General features: G+C 40.6%; 2 protein-coding genes across 2 annotated transcripts; both read left to right on the forward strand.

The window, feature by feature from the left end:
* Positions 1-2,943: 2,943 nt before the first annotated feature.
* Positions 2,944-20,733, forward strand: sft2d1 (SFT2 domain containing 1). Its single transcript, XM_061690228.1, has 8 exons — positions 2,944-3,202; positions 4,112-4,198; positions 6,102-6,184; positions 7,242-7,323; positions 9,689-9,724; positions 9,809-9,867; positions 17,102-17,131; positions 19,089-20,733. The coding sequence occupies exons 1-8, from the start codon at positions 3,137-3,139 to the stop codon at positions 19,126-19,128; spliced, it is 483 nt and encodes a 160-aa protein (XP_061546212.1). The 5' UTR covers positions 2,944-3,136; the 3' UTR covers positions 19,129-20,733.
* A 770-nt stretch (positions 20,734-21,503) lies between these two features.
* prr18 (proline rich 18) lies at positions 21,504-25,530 on the forward strand. Its single transcript, XM_061690278.1, has one exon. The coding sequence runs from the start codon at positions 21,615-21,617 to the stop codon at positions 22,338-22,340; it is 726 nt and encodes a 241-aa protein (XP_061546262.1). The 5' UTR covers positions 21,504-21,614; the 3' UTR covers positions 22,341-25,530.
* The last annotated feature ends 1,901 nt before the right edge of the window (positions 25,531-27,431 follow it).

Below are 27,431 nucleotides of genomic sequence, written 5' to 3' on the forward strand. Positions count from 1 at the left end.
TTTGCCTCTGGGAAGAAAAAGTTTACTCTAGGCGACGTCATAAGCGGGATACCATGGAGGCGGGACAGATCAAATGGGAGGAACGCATCGAAATACTGAAGAAAAACACCAAAACGCCCATTCGTATTTTAAATATATAGAAGCCAATTTCCATCGAAATAGGCAATTTGCGTAATAATAATAATATTAATAAAACATCTTTGAAAAAAAATTTCCTCTTGCTTTTCGAGACAAAATTAGGCCTGCGCATGTTACATTAAGTCTGTACGGATTTGAAATTAATCATCAAGCTTAATTTCTTAATATTTGTTCCTATTTTTTTTTTACTATAAAAACAGCTCTTTTTTAACAAACACATTGAGAGGGGAAAAAAACAAAATGTCCTCATGCGCAACTCTGTCACCGTGTGGTCAATTTTAGCTACTGCTGTATTAACTCTAAATTTAATTAGATAGATAATAATAATTATAATAATAATAATAGGGTTACATTTCCTTGCATTTGTGGCAGATGCCTCGAAGTACAATTACAGCATGAAATATTTTGATTTTTTTAATCAACTTTTCAAAATCCAAATTAGTCTCAAAGTGACTGATTTATATATATATATATATATATATATATATATATATATATATATATATATATATATATATATATTATATATATATATATACACAATGTATATAGTACATATCTGACGGTGCATATACATAATTTATCTAAGTATTCAGACCCCCTTAAAATTTTCACTTTTTTTTATATTGCAGCCATTTGCTAAAAAGTATTTTTTTCACACATTAATGTATACACAGCACCCCATATTGACAGAAAAAAACTGAATTGTTGACATTTTTGCAGATTTATTGAAAAAGAAAAACTGAAATATCACACAGCCATAAGTATTCAGACCCTTTGCTCAGTATTTAGTCAAAGCACCTTTCGAGCTAATACAGCCATGATTTTTGGGAATGATGCAACAAGTTTTTCACACCTGGCTTTGGGGATCATCTGCCATTCCTCCTTGCAGATCCTCTCCAGTTCTGTCAGGTTGGATGGTGAACGTTGGTGGACAGCCATTTTCAGGTCTTTCTAGAGAAGCTCAATTGGGTTTAAGTCAGCGCTCTGGCTGGGCCAGTCAAAAACAGTCACGGAGTTGTTCTGAAACCACTCCTTCGGTATTTTAGCTGTGTGCTTCGGGTCATTGTCTTTTTTTAAGGTGAACCTGCGGCCCTTCTGAGGTTCTGAGTACTCTGGAGAAGGTTTTCATTCAGGATATCCCTGTACTTCGCCACATTCATCGTTTCTTCGATTGCAACCAGTCGTATTGTCCCTACAGCTGAAAAACACACCCACACCCACACATACCACTTAGAATTAAGGCAAACAATTTCTATCTTGGTCTCGTCAGACCAGAGAATCCTATTTCTCACCATTTTGGACTCCTTCAGGTGTTTTTTTTTTTTTTTAGCAAACTCCAGGTGGGCTTTCATGTGTCTTGCACTGAGGAGAGGCTTCCATGGGGCCACTCTGCCATAAAGTCCCGACTGGTGGAGGGCTGCAGTGATGGTTGACTTTCTAGAACCTTCTCCCATCTCCCGACTGCATCTCTGGAGCTCAGCCACAGTGATCTTTGGGTTCTTCTTTAGCTCTCTCACCAAGGCTCTTCTCCCCCAATTGCTCAGTTTGGCCAGAGGGCCAGCTCTGGGAAGGGTTCTGGTCATCCCAAACGTCTTCCATTTCAGAATTATGGAGGCCACTGTGCTCTTAGGAACCTTAAGTGCAGCAGAAATGTTTTTGTAACCTTGACTAAATCTGTGCCTTGCCAGAATTTTGTCTCTGAGCTCTTCAGGCAGTTCCTTTGACCTCATGATTCTCATTTGCTCTGACATGCACTGTGAGCTGTAAGGTCTTATATACACAGGTCTGTAGCTTTCCTAATCAAGTCCAATCAGTATAACCAAACACAGTTGGACTCCAATGAAGGTGTAGAACCATTTTAAGGATGATCAGAAGAAATGGACAGCACCCGACTTAAATATATGAGTGTCACAGCAAAGGGTCTGAATAATTATGGCTGTGCGATATTTCAGTTTTTATTTTTTAATAAATCAGCAAAAGTTTCAACAATTACGTTTTTTTTCCTGTCAATATGGGGTGCTGTGTGTACATTAATGAGGAAAAACATGAACTTAAATGATTTTAACAAATGGCTGCAATATAACAAAGAGTGAAAATTTTAAGGGGGTCTGAAAACTTTCCGTATCCACTGTATGTACGTACGTACGTACGTACGTACGTATGTACGTATGTACGTATGTACGTATGTACGTATGTATGTATGTATGTATGTATGAACGAACTCAAGTGTTTTCACAATAAATAGTTCTGTTGCCAAGAAAACCTCAGCAATACTATTTTAAATGTAGATACATGAATCACATTCAGTTCCTTCATGTTGGATTTTGTCAAAAAATTAATTTTGCATATCAGTAAATGTGCATGCAATGTGAAATGAGAATAAAGATTCTAATTCTAATTAGTTTTTTTAAATTTGTTTTTTAATAATTACTCGACGGTCATGAAATGCCAGTGCATTTTAAATTGTGCCGCCACCTTTGTACATTAGGGGGAGACAAAATAAAGGCTAACACAAGCAGAAAGTGCTGGGCAAGTAATACCTGTCTTGAGATACAGTGTAACTGAGCCTTAAGTAAATCATTTAATTAAGTAAATCATTTAATTCTATATATAAATAAAAACAAATGCTACAACAACAAGAACATCAAATCAAGATTGGCATTATCAAAACAATACAAAATCCAACGTTACATTTCAAACAATTCGTGTGGATAATTCACAGGAAGTGGAAGAGTGGAGAGGAGGAAGTTGCCTCCATGGGTTGATTTTGGCTGATCTGCAATCAGTATTTTCCGAAATTACACACTCACGAGTAACCTAACTCTCTGCATCGTATTGACCTCAAGTCAGTTTGTAAGAATAGGACGATTCGAGGAAGTCAGGAAGTATCGAGTGCTCTCACTTCTGACAATATTATCCAAATGTACAGAAGTAATTATAGAAATTGGGATTTTATTACACCGACTTCAAATTAATTTGTTATCTTTCTGAGACCATGGATAAGCTTCGTCGTGTGCTGAACGGCCGAGAGGAGAACGAAGAGCTCGGTCTCACGTCGCAGGTAGAACATAATGCTTTTAAACGGTAGCATACGATGCTAAAGCTAACTGCCAACTGTATCAAGTGTTCGACTTAGCTTTGCTTTTACAGTACTAAATAGCGTATAGTGTTCTGCCAGTAATTGATATTATCCATTATATTCTCTATGGTATCAAATGTTGTCATAATGTCAACTGTTGCTTTGGTATGTACAGAAGTGTGTAAGTTCCGCCAATGGCGTTTACCGTTCTCCAAACTTGCCCTAGTTTTTTTTCTTTCCTAAACCGTGTGATGTTGTTAATATTGAAATGTTATAATATGCGTATATTCATACTTGTTACATGCTATTCAAAGGAGGATAAATTAAGGTAAGATTCTGACATTGCACTTTTTTTTTTTTACATGACAGTTTCTTGTTGGTGCTTGCAGTAAACGTCATTTTGGATTATGTGGTTGTGTCCCAATTCAGATGTGGAGTTCAGTTTAAGTCTTTGACAATGGTCTTAGAGAGCCAGGGAGGCCAAACTGAGGATAGAACAAATGGTACCTTAATTTGTTCCAGAAAGTCCCCCTCTTGTCAATTAAGCAGTGTATTTGGAACAGTTGTTCATCCTCGAGTTCATCATGTGACAAACAGTTGGTTAATGCAGTTATCTGTTATCTGATTGGGAAGACACAACCGTTCTAATGTATCCTGTAAATGACACCGTGTCTAAATTGGGACGTACACATCTCCACACCATTTTGCATACTTCATCTTTTGCAGAGTCTGGTAAATTGTGTTGTATAATATCCTGTGAGTCAGCTGAGCATGGTGTCTTTTATGATATTGGCAAATGGCAACATGTGTAAAACTTCATCAGGAAATGTGCGAGACCCTCTGTGGGTGACTTGAGCTTGTCTTGTGACATCCTCCCATTGTTCTCACTAGGTCCTCGATGCCACCTCGCTCAGCTACAGCACCAGGGTGAAATGGTTCGTCATATGCTTTGCCTCAGGCATCTTGTGCTCAATACTTGTGAGTGCTGCCGCCTTGCTTTCATATTTCATTAGCTGTCTGGTGTATATTCACATTTACCCCGGGGATGCAGTACAAAAGTGTAATGGTATGGAAAGAGGAGTTCTTGTGTGTTTGTAGTTAATGTCCTAGATCTTGGGGTCAAGTCCCAAAATGCGTTGTAAGTGAATTTTTATTGTGTAGCCGATTGTCCATGTAAAATGCTCAAAGCCGGTTTATAATCAATTTATGCACAATTTCTTGGCAAATGGCCTATTTTTGTAATAAATGAATTCATAATTGTGCTCTTGTCATTAGGTTACATATGCAGTATATGTCAACGTGAAGATGATGTTTGTAGATGACTTTTTTAAGTTGGTCCCAGGGGGAAACACATTTCAAGTAAAGGATTAATTTAGAGACCATGATAAATTTTTAGACAGCAGTACCTTTGCAAATTTTAATAATAAATAGAACAGTAGTTGTCTTTCGCCTTCTCCCTAGAAACTTATCCCGCAGCAAATTAAAATATGAGACCCTGATTTATTTGTATTTTATTCCTCTTTGTAAATTGCAAGATGTTATGCTGATTTTTTTGTCACTCTATACTGTATACTGATCTCTGCTGTACAGTAATGTAGAAACGTGGCAACAGTAAAGTTCTATTTGGGGAGAGGCGCTGAGTTAAGTGGACAACCACCAACCAATTGAGGCACAGCATCTATTAGGGTACGATCACACTGCAGGGCATGATACCCAATTCGGATTTTTTGTTAAATCTGATCTTTTTATGTAGTTGTCAGCAGTGGGCGATTAATATCATTGCGATTAGAGATCGCGAGAAATTTCCCATCAAGCTCAGTGCAGGGTCCGACATAACGGTGGCCCAGAGCCAGTACGCTGCTGTGTCGGGCCACCACCTACGTATAGACAACAATCTGTCCAAGACAATGATGCGATGATGGACGTAGAAAGTACAACCAGCACCACCTGCCTGGATAATTGCGCACGAATTTGGGTTAGCCTAAAGTCGATAACCAATGCTAACGAAGCTAACGTCGCTACCTTCATACAGCAGCTTGTACACTGCTCCCTGAGCCTGCTTTAATCTGTTTATTGACACCCCAGTTGGAGTTTACTGTAAAACTAGGCACACAACAAGAATAATTAGCCTCATTTCATATTTAAATACAAGACACGTCGTTATAGAAGTGGTCAGATTAATGCTAACAGTCAATGGAAAACCCTATTGACAGGCTAGCTAATATTAGCATTTGGTCACAGGAGGGATTTACCTTAAAATAATGAATATTCTCACAGAAACCCCTTTAGTAACACAGCCAGACAAGTAATATAACAATACTCACGGGCATATATTCTTCCTAACTTGTGAAAAGTAGGTTATGAAAGTTATATTGTGACTTTCTTCTTCTATTCTTTTTTTAGTTTACAGTAAATACGCAGCTTCATGCATGCATCGCATCACACTGCCCCTAAGAGGCCAAGGTATACACAGCAGGAACAGCAGATACAGTCATTGAGTGTATGAAAAGACACACTTTTTCCTGATTGTGACATGAAATCATCAATCTTCGGGCGAGAGAACTGAACCTACCATGCATGTTTTTGGGATGTGGGAGGAAACCGGAGTGGCCGGAGAAAACCCACGCAGGCACGGGGAGAACATGCAAACTTCACACAGGCGGGGCTGGGATTTGTGCATATTATTCCTCTTTGGGACTAGCACTGAAGAACTATAAAATATCCCTTTAATATATAACCAGGGCAGTACAGTAACGATATAGTTGCAAGCTTTAATTTTGGTTTGATCTATGAATGCTTGTGAATGTCAGTGATCGCCTCTAAGTTGTGATTTAAATTGTTTTCTATAGCTAACAGAAATTAATTATTGTTTGCAATTTAGGGCTCAGCACTGCTGTTCCTTCCAAATGGAATCAAACTCTTTGCTGTTTTCTACACATTGGGCAATATCGCAGCTCTTGCCAGGTAAGAATTAATAATAGAGAAATAGCGAGACTAACGAATAATATTGCTGCCCCTTGTGGCCATTTGGAATTACTTGGACTGTATAGTTTTCCACCACCAACATTGGAAACCAGGGAAATGATATTTGAATTTTTTTTCAGTTGTCACTGTTGAAGTGGTCATATTCCACTCGTAGCTCTAACCAATAGATGAGAGAATGCTATGAGTTCTTCAAACAAGTTCAGTCAGGTTCAAAGCCAAACATGGACAGCAAATGTCATTGTTTTCCGCATCGTATGTCCATGAGATTTACACTTCAGGAAAGTAGGTCATAGCCCATTTTACTAATTCCCAAGAAGACAGAGCCATACAAATGAATTTGAACTTTCTTCTTATTATACATGACTCTTGATTACTTTAAGTAGATCTATTTCATCATGTAACTGTTGGAGTGAAGATTAGGTCATGATGGGGATGCGTTAATGAGGGATATAACAACAATTATGGCATCCATTGCTGTAGCATATGGTCACATTATTTCCATCACAGTATTACTAGATATTACGTTCAGAAGTGAGTTTTACCAACAGTATATACTGTACAATATATGCACAATTCAGCTGCTTGATTTGATGAGCTCAATGCAGTGTAATGTGTATTTGGGGTGCTTTTCTATTATCAGCCTTCTAAGCGTCAACTGAGCTCCTACAGAGTCTCATCTAATAGATGTGACGCTCCACAGGCATCATCCTCCCACTCACAGCTGAGTTGAGTACACAGCTGTGCTTCGTCAGTGAGGGAAGTTTCTGTCAGATTACATTCACTGACGTCATTGAAGCATCAGGAAGAAAGCTTTGAATCTGTTCTCCCGCCATTGGGTTTTAAATATTGATATATTGTCATGGTGGGCAGTGGGCACGTTTGGAATCGTCTCTCTATAAATGCATGAATGATGCTTTCTGAAATTGGCATTTTATACTTAGTTTTTCCTGCATGAAACATCATGAATGAATTTAACCATTAACTTTCAATTGATTCTTTAGGATATGATATAATCAACCTTTCTCGTCCTCTATAGCACCTGCTTCCTTATGGGACCACTCAAGCAGTTAAAGCGCATGTTTGAGCCAACACGACTTATAGCCACCATCGTTATGCTGGTAAGATAATTATTACTGGCACACCTTGCTTAAAGTGCAACCAAACAGACCAAAATAATTCTTGCCAATTTGAGACATCACAGAGAAGAGTCATGTTAACAAGCTGGACAATGAATGAATAGATAAAAAACTAAGTAAGTGAAATCAGGCTTCAAAATTGTCAAAAATTGAGAAATTCAGCTTCCAGATGCTGTGGGCATCACCAAATGCTCTCAAAATCCCACCTCTCTGGAACTTTCAGCTGTCAATCAAAGACATGCCTCCTCTCACGACTCCTCCTAAGCTGGGAGAGATGCTCACACAGACTGCAGAGATACATTCTGGGGCGGCCACCCCTTTGTCTCTGTTGAAATTCAGTGGGCCGTTAATTGACACACACTTGCTCAAGGACACCACAGCCGTGACTCCGGGAGATGGTGGATGGTCCGGTTGGGGTCTTCAACCTAGTTCCCCGACGGTGGCAGGCGATGATCTTAACCATTGGGCCACAGCTGCACATATGCCGTTAATTGACGGCATAAATAGTCATCATCTGCGACACATTGCAAGGAAGTCAGGTGAAAGAGGGGGGGAAAAGTCATCCAGGCAGGGGGACTGTGGTTCACACACTGCGGTCGCCACAGCCAGATGAATAATTATTATTATATATATATTTTTTAAACCCTCCTAACCCCACACCCCAACGCCTCTTCGCCCTGCAACACGTGTGGATGAGGGTGCTGACGCCGTTGTGCCGGACCCTCGGCTGCTTCTCTAACCTCTGGCAATGAGTGGCGGATACTGTCCGGTTCGCCCCTGCCTCACAATGCAACCCTCATGGGGCCAGAAGGCATAGAGATTATAGCCCAAATAACACATAACACTTAAGGGAATATGTGTTTTTTGGGCAATTGCACGTTATACTGGTAGTAATGGGTCAAGTTAAATGAATGAGGAAGTGGCAATTCCGCCGAATGGCCATTGTATGGAATAAGGGTGCTTGGTGTTTATATAGTGGGGGAGGGCCTCATACTATAAGGTATACACCACGGGGCTACTTTTAAGTCCCGTCCCAACAATCCGGCCAAAAGAGGAATAAAAAGACTCGAGCTATACCTCAGTACTATTGACCATAGTGAGGATAAGCGGTGTAGAAAATGGATGGATGGATGGATGGATGTTTGCAGCACTTCAAACTTGGGCTACACGATATTGGAAAGAAATATGCGATTTTTTATTTTTTTAATTTATTTTTTTAAATCCTGCGATATATATTGCGATGTGAAATAATACAGGATCAGTGTTGGCAAAATTAATTTTCTACCTGAACTACTTCAGAGTTCAGGTCACAATACCAAAAATAAACTAGTTCAAGTCATAGTTCATAATCCAAAATATTGAACTAAATTCAGAAGTCCAAAAATTAAGTAGTTGATAGTTCTTTTTTTTTTTTTTTTTTTCTCTCTCTCAATATTATATGTTGCTGACGGGGTGTTACTCTCAAAATACTGGCATTTAATTTCCCCGTTGTTGCCACCCTTTCAGTCCAAACAAGTAGCAAGCTGCAGCTTTCACCCTACAGTCTCAAAAACATGATGAACTTGAAGGATTTTTTTGTTTTTTAAATTAGCAATTAAAACAAAAACAGGACTGTAGTCCTCAATGTGCGAACAAAAACACACAACACAGTATGACAGGAACGGTGGTGAAAGGACATTGGTAACTTTGCATTCCCCGCAGCTCTGGCTGACGATATTAAAGTAATTTATCTAATTAGTATTACAAAACAAAATAAATTCCATATTGACAATGTGATCGTACAGTGTTTTAACTAAACCATTCGGATACAAATAATTTTCATAGTAAAACATTTTTACAATTATGTACTGTATTACAAAAAGAACATATTCACTCCCATTTACGCAGTGTCCCTGAACGCACTTTGTGTACCTGCAGCTGCAGCGTGTCTGCCTAAGTAGTTTCATTCTGAATCCCTCTGCTGGTCACTTTAATATTACAGTTGATACACTGTATATTACAGTACACTACACCAACATAGCAGCGGACATTGCGATGCGATGTGGCTATTGCGCACATGTACATCGCGATGACGATGCTCAAACAAAATATCGTGCAGCCCTACTTGAAACATAGAAACGAAAAAAAAAGAATGAGCTTGATTGCACTTTGTTTTCATGAGGTCTTAATTCATTTAAATACAATATGCGCTCAATACACATGCATGCTTAAAGGATTAGGGTTAGGCAGTTATTTATTTTTCAAAGTTTTAAGCCTGTTGAAACATTTTTTGAGAACTAGTAGACTTTATCAAGTTAATGACAGTGTTTTAGACAGACTGATAACATCTCTTCCACTTCCCCAACAGGTCTGCCTCGTCTTAACACTATGTGCAGTGTTTTGGGTAAGTTGACAACATACAAAAAAGGCTTGATTGTTTTTGATGGATCTTGACAGTGTTTAAAATACACATTTAATTTTTTTACAGTGGGAAAAAAAGGGACTGGCCATCATTTTTTGTATTCTCCAGTTTCTAGCGATGACGTGGTATGTATGAACAACCAGTGGTACTGCCATCAGTGTAGTATTTTTTTTTAAAATTCATCAGATTATAGAATAACTAAGAAAATCTATAGGGTGGGACTTGATTAAAAAAAACAAAATCTAATTACTTAGAAGCTTTTTAATTCATCTTGATTAATCACATTTCTAATTGTATAACAATATTTGTCCTAAAAAGCTTTTTTTTTTTTATTCAAATACATTTTAATGGGCGACTGAATCAAATAATAGACACAGATGTGAATATTGTTAACTCTGGGGGGATCTTAGAATTGCATTTCAATACAAAACAGTAGAATAACAAATAGAAAATATCCCTGGCCAAATTTAAACAGATCTAATGTTAAAGTGGCATTTTGGAACCATTCTTTAAATGGCAGTTGAAATGTTCGATTACATTTTGCTGTCTTGCATAGAATAGATTCATCTTTGTCATGAACATGCACATGAAATTTGTTCTCTGTATTTTACCCAACACAGTGAACACACACACACTTGTTAGTGGAACACACTGGAGCAGGGGGCAACTTAAGCGGCCGAGGAGCAGTTCAGGGTATCAGTGTCTTGTTCAAGGACACTCCGGGAGAAGTTGCTGGATGGTCCGGTCGGAGTCTTGAACCTAGTTCCCCCACAGTGGCAGGCGATGATCTTAACCATTGGGCCACGGTCCCCATATGCACATATTCTAGCCCTTTATCTTCTACCACTAACAAGTGTCTACAGCCTAATTTGTGAATTTGTCCGATGTTGACTTACTAGTTTTGATCCTAAACCCATCCACTTGTTAGAGTTTGGTTTGCCGACAACTATTGTTCAAACTCATACCAGGACTGTTGGCGAAAACTGCACAGGCAGTTTCTGTGATCGCTGCAACATGCTTTGTATATAGATGGTCCCGGCTGGAGATATGAATTTAATAATAGATATGCCAGCACGCTGTAGCATCCTGGGCTAAGCAACATGCCTACGTGGCTGCAAAGTTGGTGGGGGCAGTGTTCCCATCAAAGGCAATGCAATTGCACTTTGAAAATAAATCAAACTTGTTCATTTCTCAATTGATTTTCACAAGGTTTACTTTTTTGTTAGTGTCAAAGCTTGACCTATTATACAGAACGTTTGAAAGAAAGAGTGCGAGAGCATTGTGTGCAACCATATTGAGCACTATGTGGAGGCATTCCTGTTATTTTCATTTTTGTGCTGTCCGCAAACATTTTGCCCCCATTAACTGAGCATCGCCTTTGGCACACAGCTCAAAAGGGAATGTATCTACCTATTCTTCATTTCTATGGTACTGCAGGGTTGAAGCGCTTCGGTGGTATGCAAACTCCTTTTTGCATAATTTGCATAAAACCGTACTTTTATCAAGGCCTCCATCAGGTAGTTTAATAATAAATATAACCAATTTTAAGATGGTCTGCTTAACGTTGCAAGCGCGGTCACTAACTATTGGGCAGCAGTTAGTGGCAGTGCTTGCTTAGCAGCATGATAATCTTCTTTTCCTTTCAGCTTGTACCGTTAAGGCTTCTTTATACTTGCGCGGACAGCGACCGCGCTGACGTCACTGCGGCTATCCCGCACGCAGTTTGCCTTTATACACGAGCGCAACTCACACGCGCAGTTTTGAAAATGTACTGCAGTTCTCCTCCAAGTCGGGGGTGTCGCTACGGCTGGTATTGGCTAGGACACTACAGGGTGGAGTTTCCTCTGCATTTTTTGGCCATTTCCGGTAGCCATTTTTACTTTACTTTCCGGTACAAGGAACAAAGCAACAACAATGGCGACCATGGAACAGTGTCTGCTAGAACAAATGGACTTAGATGACCAGGTTTAATTATGCTGCAAAATCGATCAAGAAGCTGGCGGTTTAGATGGTATGTAGAACCAAGGGGAACGCTGAGTACGTCATCACAGCATGTGACTAAAATGGACCAATCACGAGAGATGATCTCCGCGGCATTCTACGTGCACCAGCAATTTTTGCCGTGTGCGCGTCAAGTGACGCAGAAGGGCCGAATAGGGGCCGCGTGGCCCAATGCGTCGGTCACGTGATGCAATGCGGGCGCGGCGGGATTATAAACAGGCCTTCAGGTGTCGCCACAGCATGTCATCCTTTTCCATTTAAACCTATCTCCTGCATCCTCCTCTCTAACACCACCAGCCCTCATGTCTTCCCTCACAACATCCATCAACCTTCTCTTTGGTCTTCCTCTCTCTCTCTTGCCTGGCAGCTTCATCCTCATCACCCTTCTACCAATATACTCACTATCTCTCCTCTGGATGTGTCTGCTTCACTCAAACTTTGTCTCCAAAACATCTAACCTTGGTCGTCCCTCTGATGAGCTCATTTCTAATTTTATCCAACCTGGTCACTCCTAGACCGAACCTCAACATCATTTCCGCCACCTCCAGCTCTGCTTCCTGTTGTCTCTTCAATGCCACTGTCTCTAATCCGTACATCATGGCTGTTGTATAAACTTTGCCCTTCATCCTAGAAGAGACTCTTCTGTCAAATAACACACCTGACACCTTCCTCCACCCGTTCCAACCTGCTTGGACCCGTTTCTTCACTTGCTTAGCACACTCACCATTGCTCGGGACTGTTGAGTCTCCACCCTTGCTATCTATTCTCCCTGTAGCCTCACTCTTCCCCCTCTGCCCCTCTCATTCATGCACGTATTTCTGTTTTACTTCGCCTAATCTTCATTCCTCTCCTTTCAAGTGCATGCCTCCATCTTTCTAACTGTTCCTCCACCTGCTCCCTGCTTTCACTGCAGATCACACTCATCTGTAAACATCATGGTCCACGGGGATTCCAGTCTAACCTCATCTGTCAGCCTATCCATCACCACTACAAACAGGAAGGGGCTCAGGGCTGATCCCTGATGCAGTCCCACATCCACCTTAAATTCCTCTGTCACACCTACAGCACACCTCACCACTGTTCTGCTCGTAAATGTCCTGTATTATTCTAACATACTTCTCTGCCACTCCAGATTTCCATATGCAGTACCACAGTTCCTCTCTGGGTACTCTGTCATAAGCATTCTCTAGATCCACAAAGACACAATGTAGCTCCTTCTGACATTCTCTGTACTTTTCCATCAACATCCGCAAGGCAAATAATGCATCTGTGGTACTCTTTCTAGTCATTAAACAATACTGTTGCTCGCAAATACTCACTTCTGTCCTGAGTCGAGCCTCCACTACTCTTTCCCATAACTTCATTGTTTGGCTCCTCAACTTTATTCTTCTATAGTTCCCACAGCTCTGCACATCACTTGTTCTTAAAAATGGGCACCAGCACACTTTTCCTCCATTCCTCAGGCTTCTTCTCACCCGCTAGAATTCAGTTGAACAAGCTGGTCAAAAACTCCACAGCCACCTCTCCTCTATGCTTCCATACCTCCACAGGAATGTCATCAGGACCAACTGCCTTTCTGTTTTTCAGCCTCTGTAATGCCTTTCTAAGTTCCACCTTACTAATCATTGCTACTTCCTGGTCCACCACACTTGCCTCTTCTCTTACCTTCTCTCATTTTCCTCATTCATCAACTCCTCAAAGTATTCTTTCCATCTGTCCAGCACACTACTGGCACCAGTCAACACATTTCCATCTCTATCCTTAATCACCCTAACCTGCTGCACATCCTTCCCATCTCTCCCTCTGTCTAGCCAACCTGTATAGATCCTTTTCTCCCTCTTTAGTCTCCAAGCTGGCATACATGTCATCATATGCCTCTTGTTTTGCCTTTGCCCTACGTCGCATTTCAATGTATTCCTTTTCGCCTCTCCTCGGTCCTCTCAGTGTCCCACTTCTTCTTAGCTCTCAGTGTCCCACTAACCTCTTAGCTAACCTCTTGTATGATTTTCTGTACTGTGAGGTTCCACCAACAAGTCTCCTCACCAGAGGATACACCAAGTACTCTCTTGCCTGCCTCTCAGATCACCTTGGCTGTATTAGTCCAGTCTTCTGGAAGCTCCTCCTGGCCACCAAGAGCCTGTCTCACCTCTTCTCGAAAAGCCGCACAACAATCTGCCTTTGTCTTCTTAATCTTTCTCCCCACCACCAGTCATCTTACACATCACCATCCTATGCTGTCTAGCCACACTCTCCCCTACCAGTACCTTACAGTTGGTAACCACCTTCAGATTACATAGTCTGCACAAGATGTAATCCACCTGCATGCTTGTACCGCTGCTCTTGTAGGTCACCCTATGTTCCTGCCTCTTCTGGAAAAAAGTGTTCACTACAGCCATTTCCATCCTTTTTGCAAAGTCTACCACCATCTATCCCTCCAAGTTCCTTTCCTGGATGCCGAACTCACCCATCACTTCTTCATCTCCCCTGTTTCCTTCACCAACATGTCCATTACAATCGGCACCAATCACGCCTTTCCACCTGGTCTCCTGGACAATATATATCAACCTTTCTCCTAATCATCATGTCAACCAACTCCCAAGCTTTTCCTGTCATAGTCCCAACATTCAAAGTCCCCACATTCAATTCTAGGCTCTGTGCTTTCCTCTTCTCTTTCTGCCTAAGAACCACTTTCCACCTCTCCTTTGTCTTCGACCCACAGTAGCTGAATTTCTACTGGCGCCCTGCAGGTTAACGGTGCTGGTGGCAGACGTTGTTAACCCGGGCCACGACCGATCCGGTATGGAATTCTTTAGATGAACGCTCATATTTGTTTGGCAAAGTTTTAAGCGGATGCCCTTCCTGATGCAACCCTCTACATTTATCCGGGCTTGGGACCGGCCTACAGTTTGCACTGGGTTGTGCCCCGCGTAGGGATGCATTAGCAGCAGGACGATAATGACGCTATGTGTCTAAGAATCAAGTTGAATCTGTTTTTGTGTATTGTATTCTTTTAATTTTTTTTAAAGCACCGTTTGCTGATTCAATCTTACTGCTGATAATTGTGCTTTACATTGATTTAGTGGATATATCAGTAAGTGGGTACTTTGTAAAGTGTCAGTCAATTGTCAGTATGGTTATCAAGTAGCTGTTATGTTATCTTATCCAGATATAGAGCAATGTGCAGAGAAACTCAAACTAATTCCCGAAGGTGGAATTCGGAGTCTTGCCTGATGATTTGCCAGGTAGGTCAGCATGGTTTTGGCCAGGTGGTACTTGACTCAGCATGGACCTACTTTAAGCTCACTACTTTATGCTCACTGAGACAGTATGTGGTCCTGGCAGGTGAAAGATTAATATGTTTTTGTTTACACTATCTGTGCTGTACATACACAGGAAAGTCTTTGCCAGCCTCTGGACCTCTGCCATCATCACTGTTAAATATACCTCACCTTAACAGTCAGGGATTTTGTTGCTCCAATGTTTCTGTTTACTTTTAACACTGACTTGCTGGTCTACCTCATATATCACACTTTTTAACATTTTTAATGTTTAAAAGGATATTTAACTGTCGAAATTTGTTAACCACGGTTTAATTGAAGTAAAAGAAATAAAACTACTCACTGTAAGCATGGTGAATTCAAAGTACTGTATATAGAAATAAATCATTCGGTTGAAGACTTTTAATTAAACCAATGTACACATTTGGTCAAAACTATATCGACCTCTATAACATTTTTACAAATCTCACCGCTGTGATCATGATTCTTAGAAATGCCTCAATATAAAATGTGGCTTTAAAGTCCACTGGGACTCCAGGATGAACTGATTATGATTACAATTTGGACACTGAAGCCTTACACAACAGTGTGCTTGAAAACAAAGATGTCTGATCAATTTTCAAATAAATGTGAGTTGTACTGACTGTCTGACTTGCTGTCTGTGAAAAAGCATGTATCTCAAAATTTCAGCAAGTTGTGAGTTTGTAATTTTGTTAGTCTTCTGGGGGGTGGGGCGGACACAACATTTGGAGATAGCAGAAATATGCAGTTATTCTTACTGACCATGTACCGTAACACTTGTATTGTTATTATTATTATACAATCACAAAACAAATAGACCTTTGCATCAGTCTTTAACGCAAACTTACTGAGATAGCACTCAGACTATTCAGGAGTGACCATTCATACTTTTGACTACTTGAGGGTCACTGAGGTGAAGGTCTAGCTTGGCAATACACGTAAAATCCTGTGAGTGATGTGGCTATGAGCATGTCTTTGCTTGCATGAGCATTAATGAACATATTTGCACAATGTGGACAAAGGATGTCAGTGAAAGCCCCTGGGCAACTCTGTGGGTGGAAGAAGAAAGCGTTTTGTCAGCATGACTGTCAGCGTCGCAAAGACCCGCTATTTTATCTACGTACGGATTATTCACTTCCGCTCTTGCCTGCGTTCTCAAAGGCATCACCAGGGAAACCACCAGTCACACATCACAGGCTGATTCCGAACAGACACTGTGGTAGAGTACACGCCCACGCGGGAGCTGAAGCCATCTGGGTGAAAGCAGTTCTGAAATAAGACATGGCCGGATTGGACAAAGTTCAGACTTCAGGCTGAATGCTGTAAACCTAAGACAGGATCACATGACCCTAAACAGAGTGTGACTGTGTGTATACTAGATACAGTCTTTGCTGGAGGACAAATATGACACACTTTGGGGAAATGTGTACTTAACCAATTTTGTTACTTGACTGTTATTTTACTGTATTTGCAGACACACTAGTACACAGGTTGTAATTGTTGTAAAACCCTTAATTTTTACACCTAAGTTTTCTGTTAACGGATAGTTCAATGTACTGAGTTAGGTAATCATTCAACTGCTGCAGATTCCTCTCATATTTCAGGATATATTAGCTTGTTAATGAGGGAGCTTTAACTACACTCTCTTTAGCCAAAGCTATAATGGGTTAATGTCTTTAGTCTTTGTTTTGAAATCTTTTCATCAGCACAAAGATTGGTGTCCTCTTAACTCACGGTAATTATTCTGTTAATCCCTTGTTACATTACAGGTTCTCCAGTTGAGTTTAAATTACTTCCGCCCCCCCCCCCCCCCCCCCCCCCTGTGTGTCCTTTTTATCCTAAACAAACCCCCCCACACACCTAGTTAAATCAAGTACACAATTAAATGTCAAATTCTGCTGAGGGGTAATGTGTGTAAAGGACATGTTTTAATAGAAATTGTCATCTACATGAAGTAGCAATTTTTAAACATTCGCTTACTATATGATCTCTTTTTTTTCTTTTTCTTTTCTTTTTTTTTTTTTTTTAAACATGCCGTTCGGTGTGTTTTGTCTTTTAGGTACAGCATCTCCTACATTCCATTTGCCAGGTAAGACAATCATGATAAATGTATCAGAGTAAAAATGTCGGCTTTGAAAGTGTGCTGAAAAAACTGTTGCTGTTGTCACTTGATGATTTTTATCCTTAATCTCTGAGCAAATGACGCAAGAGAGAATTCTCAGTAAGACCACTGAAAAACATGTTTTTATTTACTTTTAAACATCCCACTGTTTGCTTTTCCCATTTGGCACTAATCCTCCTCCCTCCAACACTCATTCACCCCACTTAAGTCAAACAAATTGACGAATGTTATTTCACATGCACTTTGTAGCATTCTGATGTTTGCTTTTGTCGTACGATCAAAATGATTTTTTTTTTTCAATACAATAATGCTGTTTCAGCCAGCCTTACCTCAACACCCAACCACCCTCTCCCCAATGTTGTCTGGCATCCCTGTGATTAGTTTATCCCTCGAAGGGGAGACGCTCCAAGGAACATTTTCATTAGATGGACACGAATACTCAAAATGAATATTAATTCTCAATCTCATAATCACATGAGCCTATCGTCCCCATTTTAGATCATCACAAAGTAGTGAACAATTAAGAGTCTAAATACCTTAAATCCCCGAGTACTGATTGTTAAGACAGACATTACTGCTTAGTTCACCTGTCACATTCCTCCATCTGGCCACCCTGCAAGCACAAGCATGAGGTGTGATGTTGTTTTGCCAATCCAGATGTAGCCAGGATTATGTCTAATATGAGAGAGGACCCCTCCTCCCACCAAAGCTTGAGTGCTGCTGTGTGTGTTTTGGTGACCCTATAATCCATCCCAACAGCTGAGACACCTACTATAACCCTCCCGATAGTCTCCCTGCCCCCAACCCAAATGCTAACAACAAAACAAAGACAGTCTTGCATGCTGCCCTTCTCCAAACAAAATTCCTGAGGACAAAAGTTTGACTGCCTCTTGTTGACATTGTAATGCTCATTTACTTCTTAATTTTACTCTTAAATATTTTGTCATCACATCAATATACTTAATTTACCAGCTTCTTAAACCATTTTCGTGCAGATGTTTAGGAGGTTATCTACATTTATACGACGCTCAAACTGAATGTAGGCCACATTGCAAGAGGACTTGATCCTTTAATGTATTTTACTTGGCTGCTTGCTTATAAGATCACCTAAAGTAGGTGAGGTACATAAACATGCCCTTATGTGCACTTCCCACAGTGCTTTGAGGCTATCATTGGTCTGCATTTTCATCAGTAATGGGGGCCGGTCTCAGGGGTGTCATATTTATTCATGGGGCTGTCAGGTAATGCAAAAAATAACAGCCAGAGAAACTAAAAACCAACCTGAGGTTGTTTAAAAAAAAAAACACAAAATAACAAACAAACAAAGGATTCTGGTGTCCATAGCCGAGGCTTCAGAAGGAGCTCCTTTCTTGCACACTGACCTCCCCTCCCCCTAAGCCAGGCTATGATTTCCCCACCCACCCCCTATACCTTCTCCTTTTAACCTTGACGGGCACACCTCCTCCACTGAAATGTAACTGTGGCTGCAGGCAAAGTCTGCATAGCAACACTCATAGCAAGAACAGAATGTGGTGAGGGGAACGGAGATGTTAATGGTTTGTGGTTGCCATGGCAATGACTCCTCTTGCATCATTGCTCAACACAAAGCACCTGGCAAAAGGGGGGCCCCGCCGTCACCGAGAACATGTGGAGCTTCCCCGCCATAACACAGTCACTTATTTATGAGAAGCCCCACCCAAATTATAGTAAGAGGGGCTGGAAGTGCTTTTTGTCACTTTTCATTTCATATGCATGATCGCATTTTGTCCCCTGGGATGTCGGTCCATTCATCCCTGGATAATTTTTGGGTTGATATGGTCCATATCCATCAAAGCACATGGGTGTCTCAATATATTGTGTCATTATAAAATGTATTTGTCTGTTTGATCTAATTAGACCTTTTTCTATTTCCCTCCCACTACAGAGATGCTGTGATGAAATGCTTCACTACCTGTCTGAGTTAGGGTTCTGGAGTCCACACTTTCATGAGAATACTGGTCCTTATACGCAAGTGAGAGAACAGTAACTGTACAATATATAGTTGTCGCTTGTTTCCATTTTTGTTTTGTACTATAGCTCCCTGTGGCCTTGTGATTTAACTGAAGGTCTATTACTTTCGTCAGATTTTTCTTCTGTACTTTGATATGAGTGCATTTAATGCGTAATATATTTAAAGATTTGACAGATATTTCAGATTAGTTAATGCTGTTTTGAGTGCTCATAAAGTCATTTAACTTTGCTGTGCATTGTAATTTATGACATAAGCGCGTTGCAAAATCCATCCTTAAATACTACTATACTATTTATGTCTTAAACAGTCTTTCATAACTATTCAAATAAGCACATTTGCAATGCTGCCAAAATACATTTTCCCTTTTGTCTTTATATGAGCAGCTGCCCGCTATGTTTTAATAGAAATAACATTATTTACCCTCGGGCATTTGATGCACTGCTTCAGTGATTCTGCACTGGCATGTTGATTTCCATAGCTCTTGATCTTTTCCAGTTAAACAGTGTAAAAATAGTAGCAGATGTTGGTAGCCTATGTGTACACAAGCCCCCTCCCCCACCCAGCAAATTACATTAAAATTGAGTGTTTTTAAATTTGATCTTCTGCCAGACACAACAATGACCTAGTTAATTACGCTTTTCTGAGCAATGTGGTTTTGGCATGACCTAATAACCCAATATAGCTTCCAACGGGATCCCCGTATGCTTCGGCATGATGGCATCATAGCCTTTGAGAATTGAGTTGTCATGACAACCTGTACCGGAAGATTCATTACCTTAGCTACCCCCCATTTGAGGTGCAGATGTTCATATTATGGTGATGAGAAGGCATGTGCTTTTGCGTAAAACACAGACCTGTTTGTCTTGTACTGAATACATGATTTTAAAGCATTTTTTTTGTTTGTTTGTTTGGTTTATTTGAACAAGCCACAGTGCCAACATGAACCAAACAACTGCATTGCAATTCCTCATTGTTTCATTAGGCTTCTGCAAAGAAGGATTATGGACAAAGTCTCTCTTCAGTACAACTTGTTCAAGTAATTTGTTAAATAACAAGCAAATCCCTCTGAAGCATACCCTCTTGATGTAATCCGAGGATCTAATAATGCTGTAGAATTAAGGAACGCCCATTTGTTTTTTTTGTTTTGTTTGGATTAGTTTTCTTTACCCGCCATGTTTGAATTAAAGGTTTGAGGCTGTGGCAGATTTTTGCTTACCTCTGCAGTCTGACAGAGTGTCCCAACTGTTTCCCTGCAGAAGTATGTTAAATACAGAGGTTACAAAAAAAAAGTAGTAGTCGGCAGTGCCAGCCTCTAAAATGAAAGCTTTGTGCTAAATAAAGAGGAATGTGGTGTAAAACAGCAATAACTGTTTTTAGACATCAAAATCATGAAGTATTATTGCAATAATATATACATTGTCTTTTCTTAGTCCTATTTGTAATGTGATTATCTGTACACTGAAACATTGTAAATGCCATCTGTTATCTTTTAATGATGATTTCAAAATATGCAGATTGTAAAAATAAATGATCACTGTTTAATAAATGATGTATGAAATATGAAATGAAATATGTCCTTTCACACTTACACAGACGTATCTAAACTCACTTTGAATCCATTTTAGGATTGTCACGGTAAAAGTGGTGAAATATGTGACGAAGCGAAATCAATGTTTATACATTACCTTCTGTATTTTTCCCCATAGGCTGCACGCTCGATAGTGCCACAATGGACCATCGATTTGTATCAGTAAATTGACATTTCAGCTTGTATTGACTGACTGTTCCAATCAAATGTGTGACTGACATGTTTTGTTAGTTCAAGGACAGCCTGGCAGGGGACCTATAATAACAGGCCGCAACATAAGGTACACCTTCCAAGGGAAATCAAACAGTAACCCATCAGCCATTCCCAAATTTATAGAGATTTGAAATCGACAAACCGTCGGACGTCCACCAAAGCCTTAAATAACATCTCTGATCAACGCATGGTGAGACCAGGATCAGTAATTCCCAAATATATAGTTTTGAAAACCAGAATAAATGTGTACAAACGATTGGGCGGTAGTACTATAAGCTCTTTAATGTAATATGATGGCTCGTGACAGCACCAGAAATAAGGCAGACCCCACTCACAAGAGCACTTGAGCTTGTATGATTCATATTTTGTTGCGTGTGGGGTGTCTCTCATCGGAAGTTAATAGCTTTATGACATCAGCGCCTCCTCTCCGTGTCTTTGTTGGCGTTTCTCCTGACCCCGCCTCCTCGCTTCTGCCACCATAAAGGCGTGGGGCGTGAGTGTTCACAGCGGAATTCCACGCTTCACCCGTGTGGACAGCAGGTGCACTCATTCTGGATGATGCCCGTAGAGTGCCGGTCGTCGCTTTGCACGTTGAAGCACTTTGCGCACATTTTTGAATCGCGTTTTACATCCTGAAGATGCCTTTCCCACCCATCAATCTCCAGCAGAAGATCCCCTCTCCTGCAAGGGATCTATTTAGCAAAAAGAAAGCCAGTGGCGACAAGCGGGAATCCGGGAAGGAGAAGCAGACCTCATCTTGGACGGCAGCCAATTTAAGGAATTTGGGGCGCAGGACACAGCAAGAGAAGAGTAAAAACCCGTCGGCGGAGAAGCAGGAGGTGCAGGGAAAATGCTCATGGCTGACCTCGACCAAACCTCAGGACTCAACCGCGGCAGTGAGGCGCTCCTGTTCCGCCGACTCCGGTAGGCAGCCTGCGGGCAAAGGGGACGCAACCAAGAAAGAGATCCAGTTCACGCTCAGCCTCACCCCAGAGGCCATCCTTGTCATTCAGAAGAGAAATCTGGAGAAGCAGATGCTGGCGAAGCAGCAGAAATGCTGCGCTTCTGGGGACTTCCGGAACAGGCGCGTGTTCCCGTCCAAAAAAACGGCGCACGGGAGCTCCAAGGGCGCGCAGGGGACCAAAGTGGAGGAGGCGGAGCAGGACATCACGGCCATCGTTAAAATCTCACTTTTGAACGAGCAGCACAAATATGACGATGTGGAATACGAGGAGGAGGATGGAGACGTGGACGAGACTGTGATGAGGAAGTGTAAAGAGTGGCTCAAGGGGGTGGAAAGTGCTGCTGCTTTGGGAAAAGTCGACAAACTTTCGGCACTACCCCACCTTAAGGGCTGCTGCTAATGGTTGGACTCAAGCCATGAAGTCAAATGTCTCTTAATTAGTGTGAAAGCCGAAGTCTTCAGGTTGTGTTGATGTCCATGTGCAAGGAAATGGTACCTGTGGAAGATGGAATACTTCCCAGAATGACTCGAAAGAGTTGCATTTCAAGCTTATTATGCCTTTTTGAGGAACGTTTGAGTTATGTGACTTTGCACGTGCAGGTTTTTTTTTTTCCCAGTGAAGCGCCTCCTGTGGATTAATGCAAGCATTTGCGCAAACGAAGCTCTTTGTGTGAGAGAACAATACACGTCAACTATGAGGTTTTATGCTCTGCTAAAACCAAACTCTAACTGTCTTCTTTTATTTCCCATCAAATAAGAGGCTGATGTATATTCTGATGTACAGTGTTGAATCCTATTTGTACCTGAACATTGATAAAGCTGTGCCATTTCAAGTGAAGGCTTTGCACTATCCACACAGCTTCTAAATCTGAACTTGATTGTGCCTCTTTATGTTCGATGATGTTGATGTACAGTCACTTTGACTTTTGTCGGATATCAGAGGCGCTTTGTTGCTATCGTAGCTACCTGAGGCCATTTGGGCATTAGCGTACAAAGCCTCTTAGATTTCCTGCTAAGCAGGGTTGACCAGTGTACTGTAGGGGCCAGGTACTGGAGCTCCATCGGAAAATTGCCTCTACTTTTTGTATTACACAAGTAAACAATGCACCTCACCACGAAGCAGTGTCTTGAGATTTCTCTTTTTCTCTATACTGACGTGTATTTCCAGAAAAGTAATGCAAAGGTATTTATTATTCAAGCCCAACTAGGTCGCCTTACCATGAATAAAATGGTAGTTCTTTTATTATGGTATAGTTGTGGATAATTTTTCTTTACATACAAATACATATTTGTGCCGTTTTTAATCATGGACTAACGAGTATGGTCCTTTTTATTTTACTAGTACTAGACTCTTATTGTGGGAAAATAGTTTATTCAATATGAGATTGCAAATACAACACCCTGTGCATTCGATTTATTGCCAATTGTGTAATGACCAATAAGTAAACCGTATGTCGCTAGATTCCAGTCAAGGCCAAAATATAAAGAAAAGTGTCAATTATCTGTATTTGTCCAGGTGTTACTCTCTGATTCACGGATGAAGGGCAGTGCCACTCTTAATTGAGCGCCCCCAACTTCAGAACTGTTAGCGGGATGTGCTAACCACTAGTCAACCCATATTATGTTTTTCTTCCAGTCCTGTGGATGTACATGCGGCGAACGAACAGAATGATAGATTAATCGTCCAGCTACTGTAGACGTCAGACTGTACAGACACACGCAGTGTATGTATTTATAGCATGCAGCAGCCTGAGATCATGGCTGAGCACAGTCGTACCAAGACTTATCTGGGCCCTCTGTAATGCCCCTGCTGACGATATTATCATCTGACTCGGTGACCCAAAGTTGTGTAATCCTTTGCTATTGTGCTGTTTCAATTGGCCTTGTTCATAGGCCTCACAGCCTGCCTTTTCTCACAACACCAGTATTCATTGCTGTCTGCATGGGGGCTTGTAGTTGTGCTGTTCGTTGCCTGTGCTGAAGGTGAAAACAGCGTCATTAGCTCTCGAGTGGATGGATGGATGGATGAAAAAAAACATCACCCTTCCAACTAGTGATGTGTGGATCAATTGTGAAATAGTGATAACTTCACTACTAGCTCTTTATGCGCTAAAATCGATTTTCAATTCAAAATATCAATACTTTTGATACTCCAGTCATTCGAGTGGTAATAAATATTGTACAGTGTATCATCAAAAGGGGAAAAATGGATCCTAAATGATTTTGATCTTTTCTAAATGAGACGCAGTTGGCGCAAGCTACTTTTTCTTCTGCTTGGTTAAGTGTGTAATGCGTAAGCGTAACAGCACGCCCACGCTACTCAGTCAGTCACTTGTCTCTGTCGGACTATGCAGCAATATGGCAGAGCATAAGGAGGAGTCATGTCATGTGTGGAGCTATTTCAGCTCCAAACAGCCAAGATGCGGTTTGTGACAATGTTGTCAAACACCTCAGGTTAAACCACAACACAAAATGAGGCTTTTATGATAAGCTGGAGTCGCTGTACCGTAGTGTACACTGTCGTTCCTACGGTGCTGCAGGAAGGCACGATCAAGGTACATAGGGAGAAAATGTGGAGCTTCAAGCGGTGCTAAGCACTGGCTGTTGGAGTTGTTCAAATGAATAAATCCCGTTATGAATTAAGTAACAAATACATGCTTCAGCCAAAAGCTGCCCGAGGTCACCTTGGCGTAATAATGTCATTCACTGAGATAATCTCACATAGGCAAAACAGCCTAGATTTATTCAGGTAAGGTTTTCTAAAGATTTGGTGGTTCAAATGGATTACATAGACTAGGGGTCATTGAATTACACCGAGCAATTGCAATAAAACAGCCATGCATGGTGAACTTAGAAAAATGGTTGCTAGTTAAAATGGATTTAAAAAAATCTATAAAATATATGTACATTCAATTTAATTTGTTTAGACTGTTAAATGAATATTCAACAATGTTGGTATTTATGTTTTTAATGAACTCTTTATTGGCTATTAATTTGAGTCACCCAGTATTAAACAGCATGTGTCTCACTGCTACCACAATATACTTCCAAATTTTAAATGAATTACTTAATTCATTACTCTGATGTCTTGTATTCTTTATGACTCATTGATTTGAAGTACAATAACATTTTTATTAGATTTACCAAACACATTAGTTGTATTTGCACAAGGTATTGGTATTGGATTCGAATCGCCGACACACACACAGCATTGTACCGGAAAGGAAATCAGCTGGTATCCTACGTCACTACCCCAACCCCTCACAACAATCTCACATTTCTTTTTCAGTCTGGGATTTTTATTTATGTATTTTTTTTTAAATGCCCATCTTAATGCGTTGTCATGATTTGTCAGGATGACACATTACACTATTATTCCTCAACTGATTGATGCTGGCATTAGAGATTATAGAAAAGTTGCTGCCTCTGGCTCCTCATTGACACTCAGCAGACACTGGTTGCCACTATTACTGTGGCAACCAGTTTGATAAATACTGTGCCTCGGAAAGCTTTTGTGGCGGGGGACGAAACACAGCATGACACTTCCTACACAACCACAGGCCATAAAACCTAATCAGCTCATAAAGGGACATCACAAGTTCAGGTTGTTGATCAAATAAAATCATTCAAAAGCTAATGCATTTCTCATTTTTCTTTCAATAATGTATGAATTGCATCTCCTTGTATTTCTCAGTATTTACAAAGATGGTTATAACAAGAACACAAGGTCAGGCTGATGCATGGGCGATGTTGGCAGAAGAAGATTAGGCCTACTGGAGGAAAACAAAAAAACACACACCATTGTCTTTAGACAGGCTGATTGTTCCCTGAACATAATGTCGTAGATTGGGTTTTTGCTGGAGGCAGATTTCATTTCAGAGGAGCTGAGAGCCCTGGAGCAGGAAGGTAGTAGAAGACATTAGCCAAGACACTTATTTATTTATACTTTTGGTCACGCATCAATCCATTCTATCCTAGTCTAGTATACCCTACCCCAACTGACTGATGAAAGGCGGGTTACCACCCCCTGAATTGGTCGCCATGCAGTCAATCGCAGGGCAAGTATAGACAAGCAACCATTTGCAGTCAAGTTGACATCGATGGACAATTTAGAGTCTTCAAATAACCTAAAGTGCATGATTTTGGAATGTGGGAGAAAGCTACAGTACCAGGAGAAAACCCACGCAAGCACAGGTAGAGTGCCGAGATTCGAACCGTCAACCTCAGAACTGTTTCTTCAGTGGTGAAGTACGTGGCAATGAATGTCCTTGTACTATAACTTCTTTTATCCTGCAGCGCTATCTTGTGGCCTACTGCTGCAGGCGTCCCCTCAGAAATGCTGCCCGTCACCATTTTCTGCTTTGCTCGAACAAAAGCTCACAAATTCACAAATATTCGCTTTGCAGTAGAGACAAACCGAGCAAACCACACAATGACACCAAGCAGATAAAAGACATTGGCAATGTGTCACAAATACAGATTTATAAATCCAGATTACAATTAAGATCTAAGTCACGTTTGAGCAAAAAGTTGATACTATACAGTGCGAAGGTCTTTTTAAACATGCTGTAATGACTAAATGGCTATTTAAGTGTCTTGAATTAGAATTAGAATGTAATCAGAAAACGCAATCACACAGAATTACATAATACAGATTTGCAAATTGCATGGTCGCACTTCATAATATATATATATATAAATATATAAATAAATATAAATAAATAAATAAATATATATATATATATATATATATATATATATATATATATATATATATATATACACACACACACACACACACACACACACACACACACACACACACGCGCGGGCGCGCGCACACACGTTACCTGCAGCTTCGTCTGTATTGGGAGAGTATAAATTATTGTGGGCATTACATTTTTTTTGTCAACATTTAAGATGTGTTTAAAAGGATCTCTCAACACATCATACAATCTTTTGCAAATTTCTTGTGTCATTTGCAGCTAAAAGATACTCATCCATCCAATTCAAAACACATACACAGAGACACACACGTACGAGCACACACACACACACACAGACACACACGCACGCGCACACACAGTGCATTATGGGTATTTAGGTCACTAAACTTCCTGATGAGCCAGACTTATTGCCTCACTTCCAGTGACACTTTCACTGGGCTCAAATACACAAAACTCCAAATCAAAGCACGTCTGTTTCGATTGTGATGCCGACACTTTCCCCTTCAAGTCCTCAAGCTGCACGAATATTCATGAACATCATCACAGCAGTACATCTGCAATTTGGTGTCCCTTAGAAAAGAAGAGAAGTAAATGATTCCACAAAGTTGCTTTGATCAAATCTGAACTTTATTTGGGCCAAACATTGGTTTTTGAGTGATATTTGAGCTTCCTCTTAAAAGACTGCTGGGATTGACTTTGATTTTGACTCTCTTGTTGCAGTCCTGACGAGGTGTGAAGACAGCAATAAGCTTTCGCGAGCGCAC

This window comes from Phycodurus eques, chromosome 11, assembly GCF_024500275.1.
Source record: "Phycodurus eques isolate BA_2022a chromosome 11, UOR_Pequ_1.1, whole genome shotgun sequence".
NCBI lineage: Eukaryota > Metazoa > Chordata > Actinopteri > Syngnathiformes > Syngnathidae > Phycodurus > Phycodurus eques.

Bases quoted from the DNA above. Each gene is read 5' to 3' on its own strand.
- sft2d1 (XM_061690228.1), top strand. From the start codon at position 3,137: ATGGATAAGCTTCGTCGTGTGCTGAACGGCCGAGAGGAGAACGAAGAG. The intron at 6,185-7,241 runs GTAAGAATTAAT...CGTCCTCTATAG, and splicing joins AATATCGCAGCTCTTGCCAG to CACCTGCTTCCTTATGGGAC. The intron at 9,725-9,808 runs GTAAGTTGACAA...ATTTTTTTACAG, and splicing joins CACTATGTGCAGTGTTTTGG to TGGGAAAAAAAGGGACTGGC.
- prr18 (XM_061690278.1), top strand. From the start codon at position 21,615: ATGCCTTTCCCACCCATCAATCTCCAGCAGAAGATCCCCTCTCCTGCA.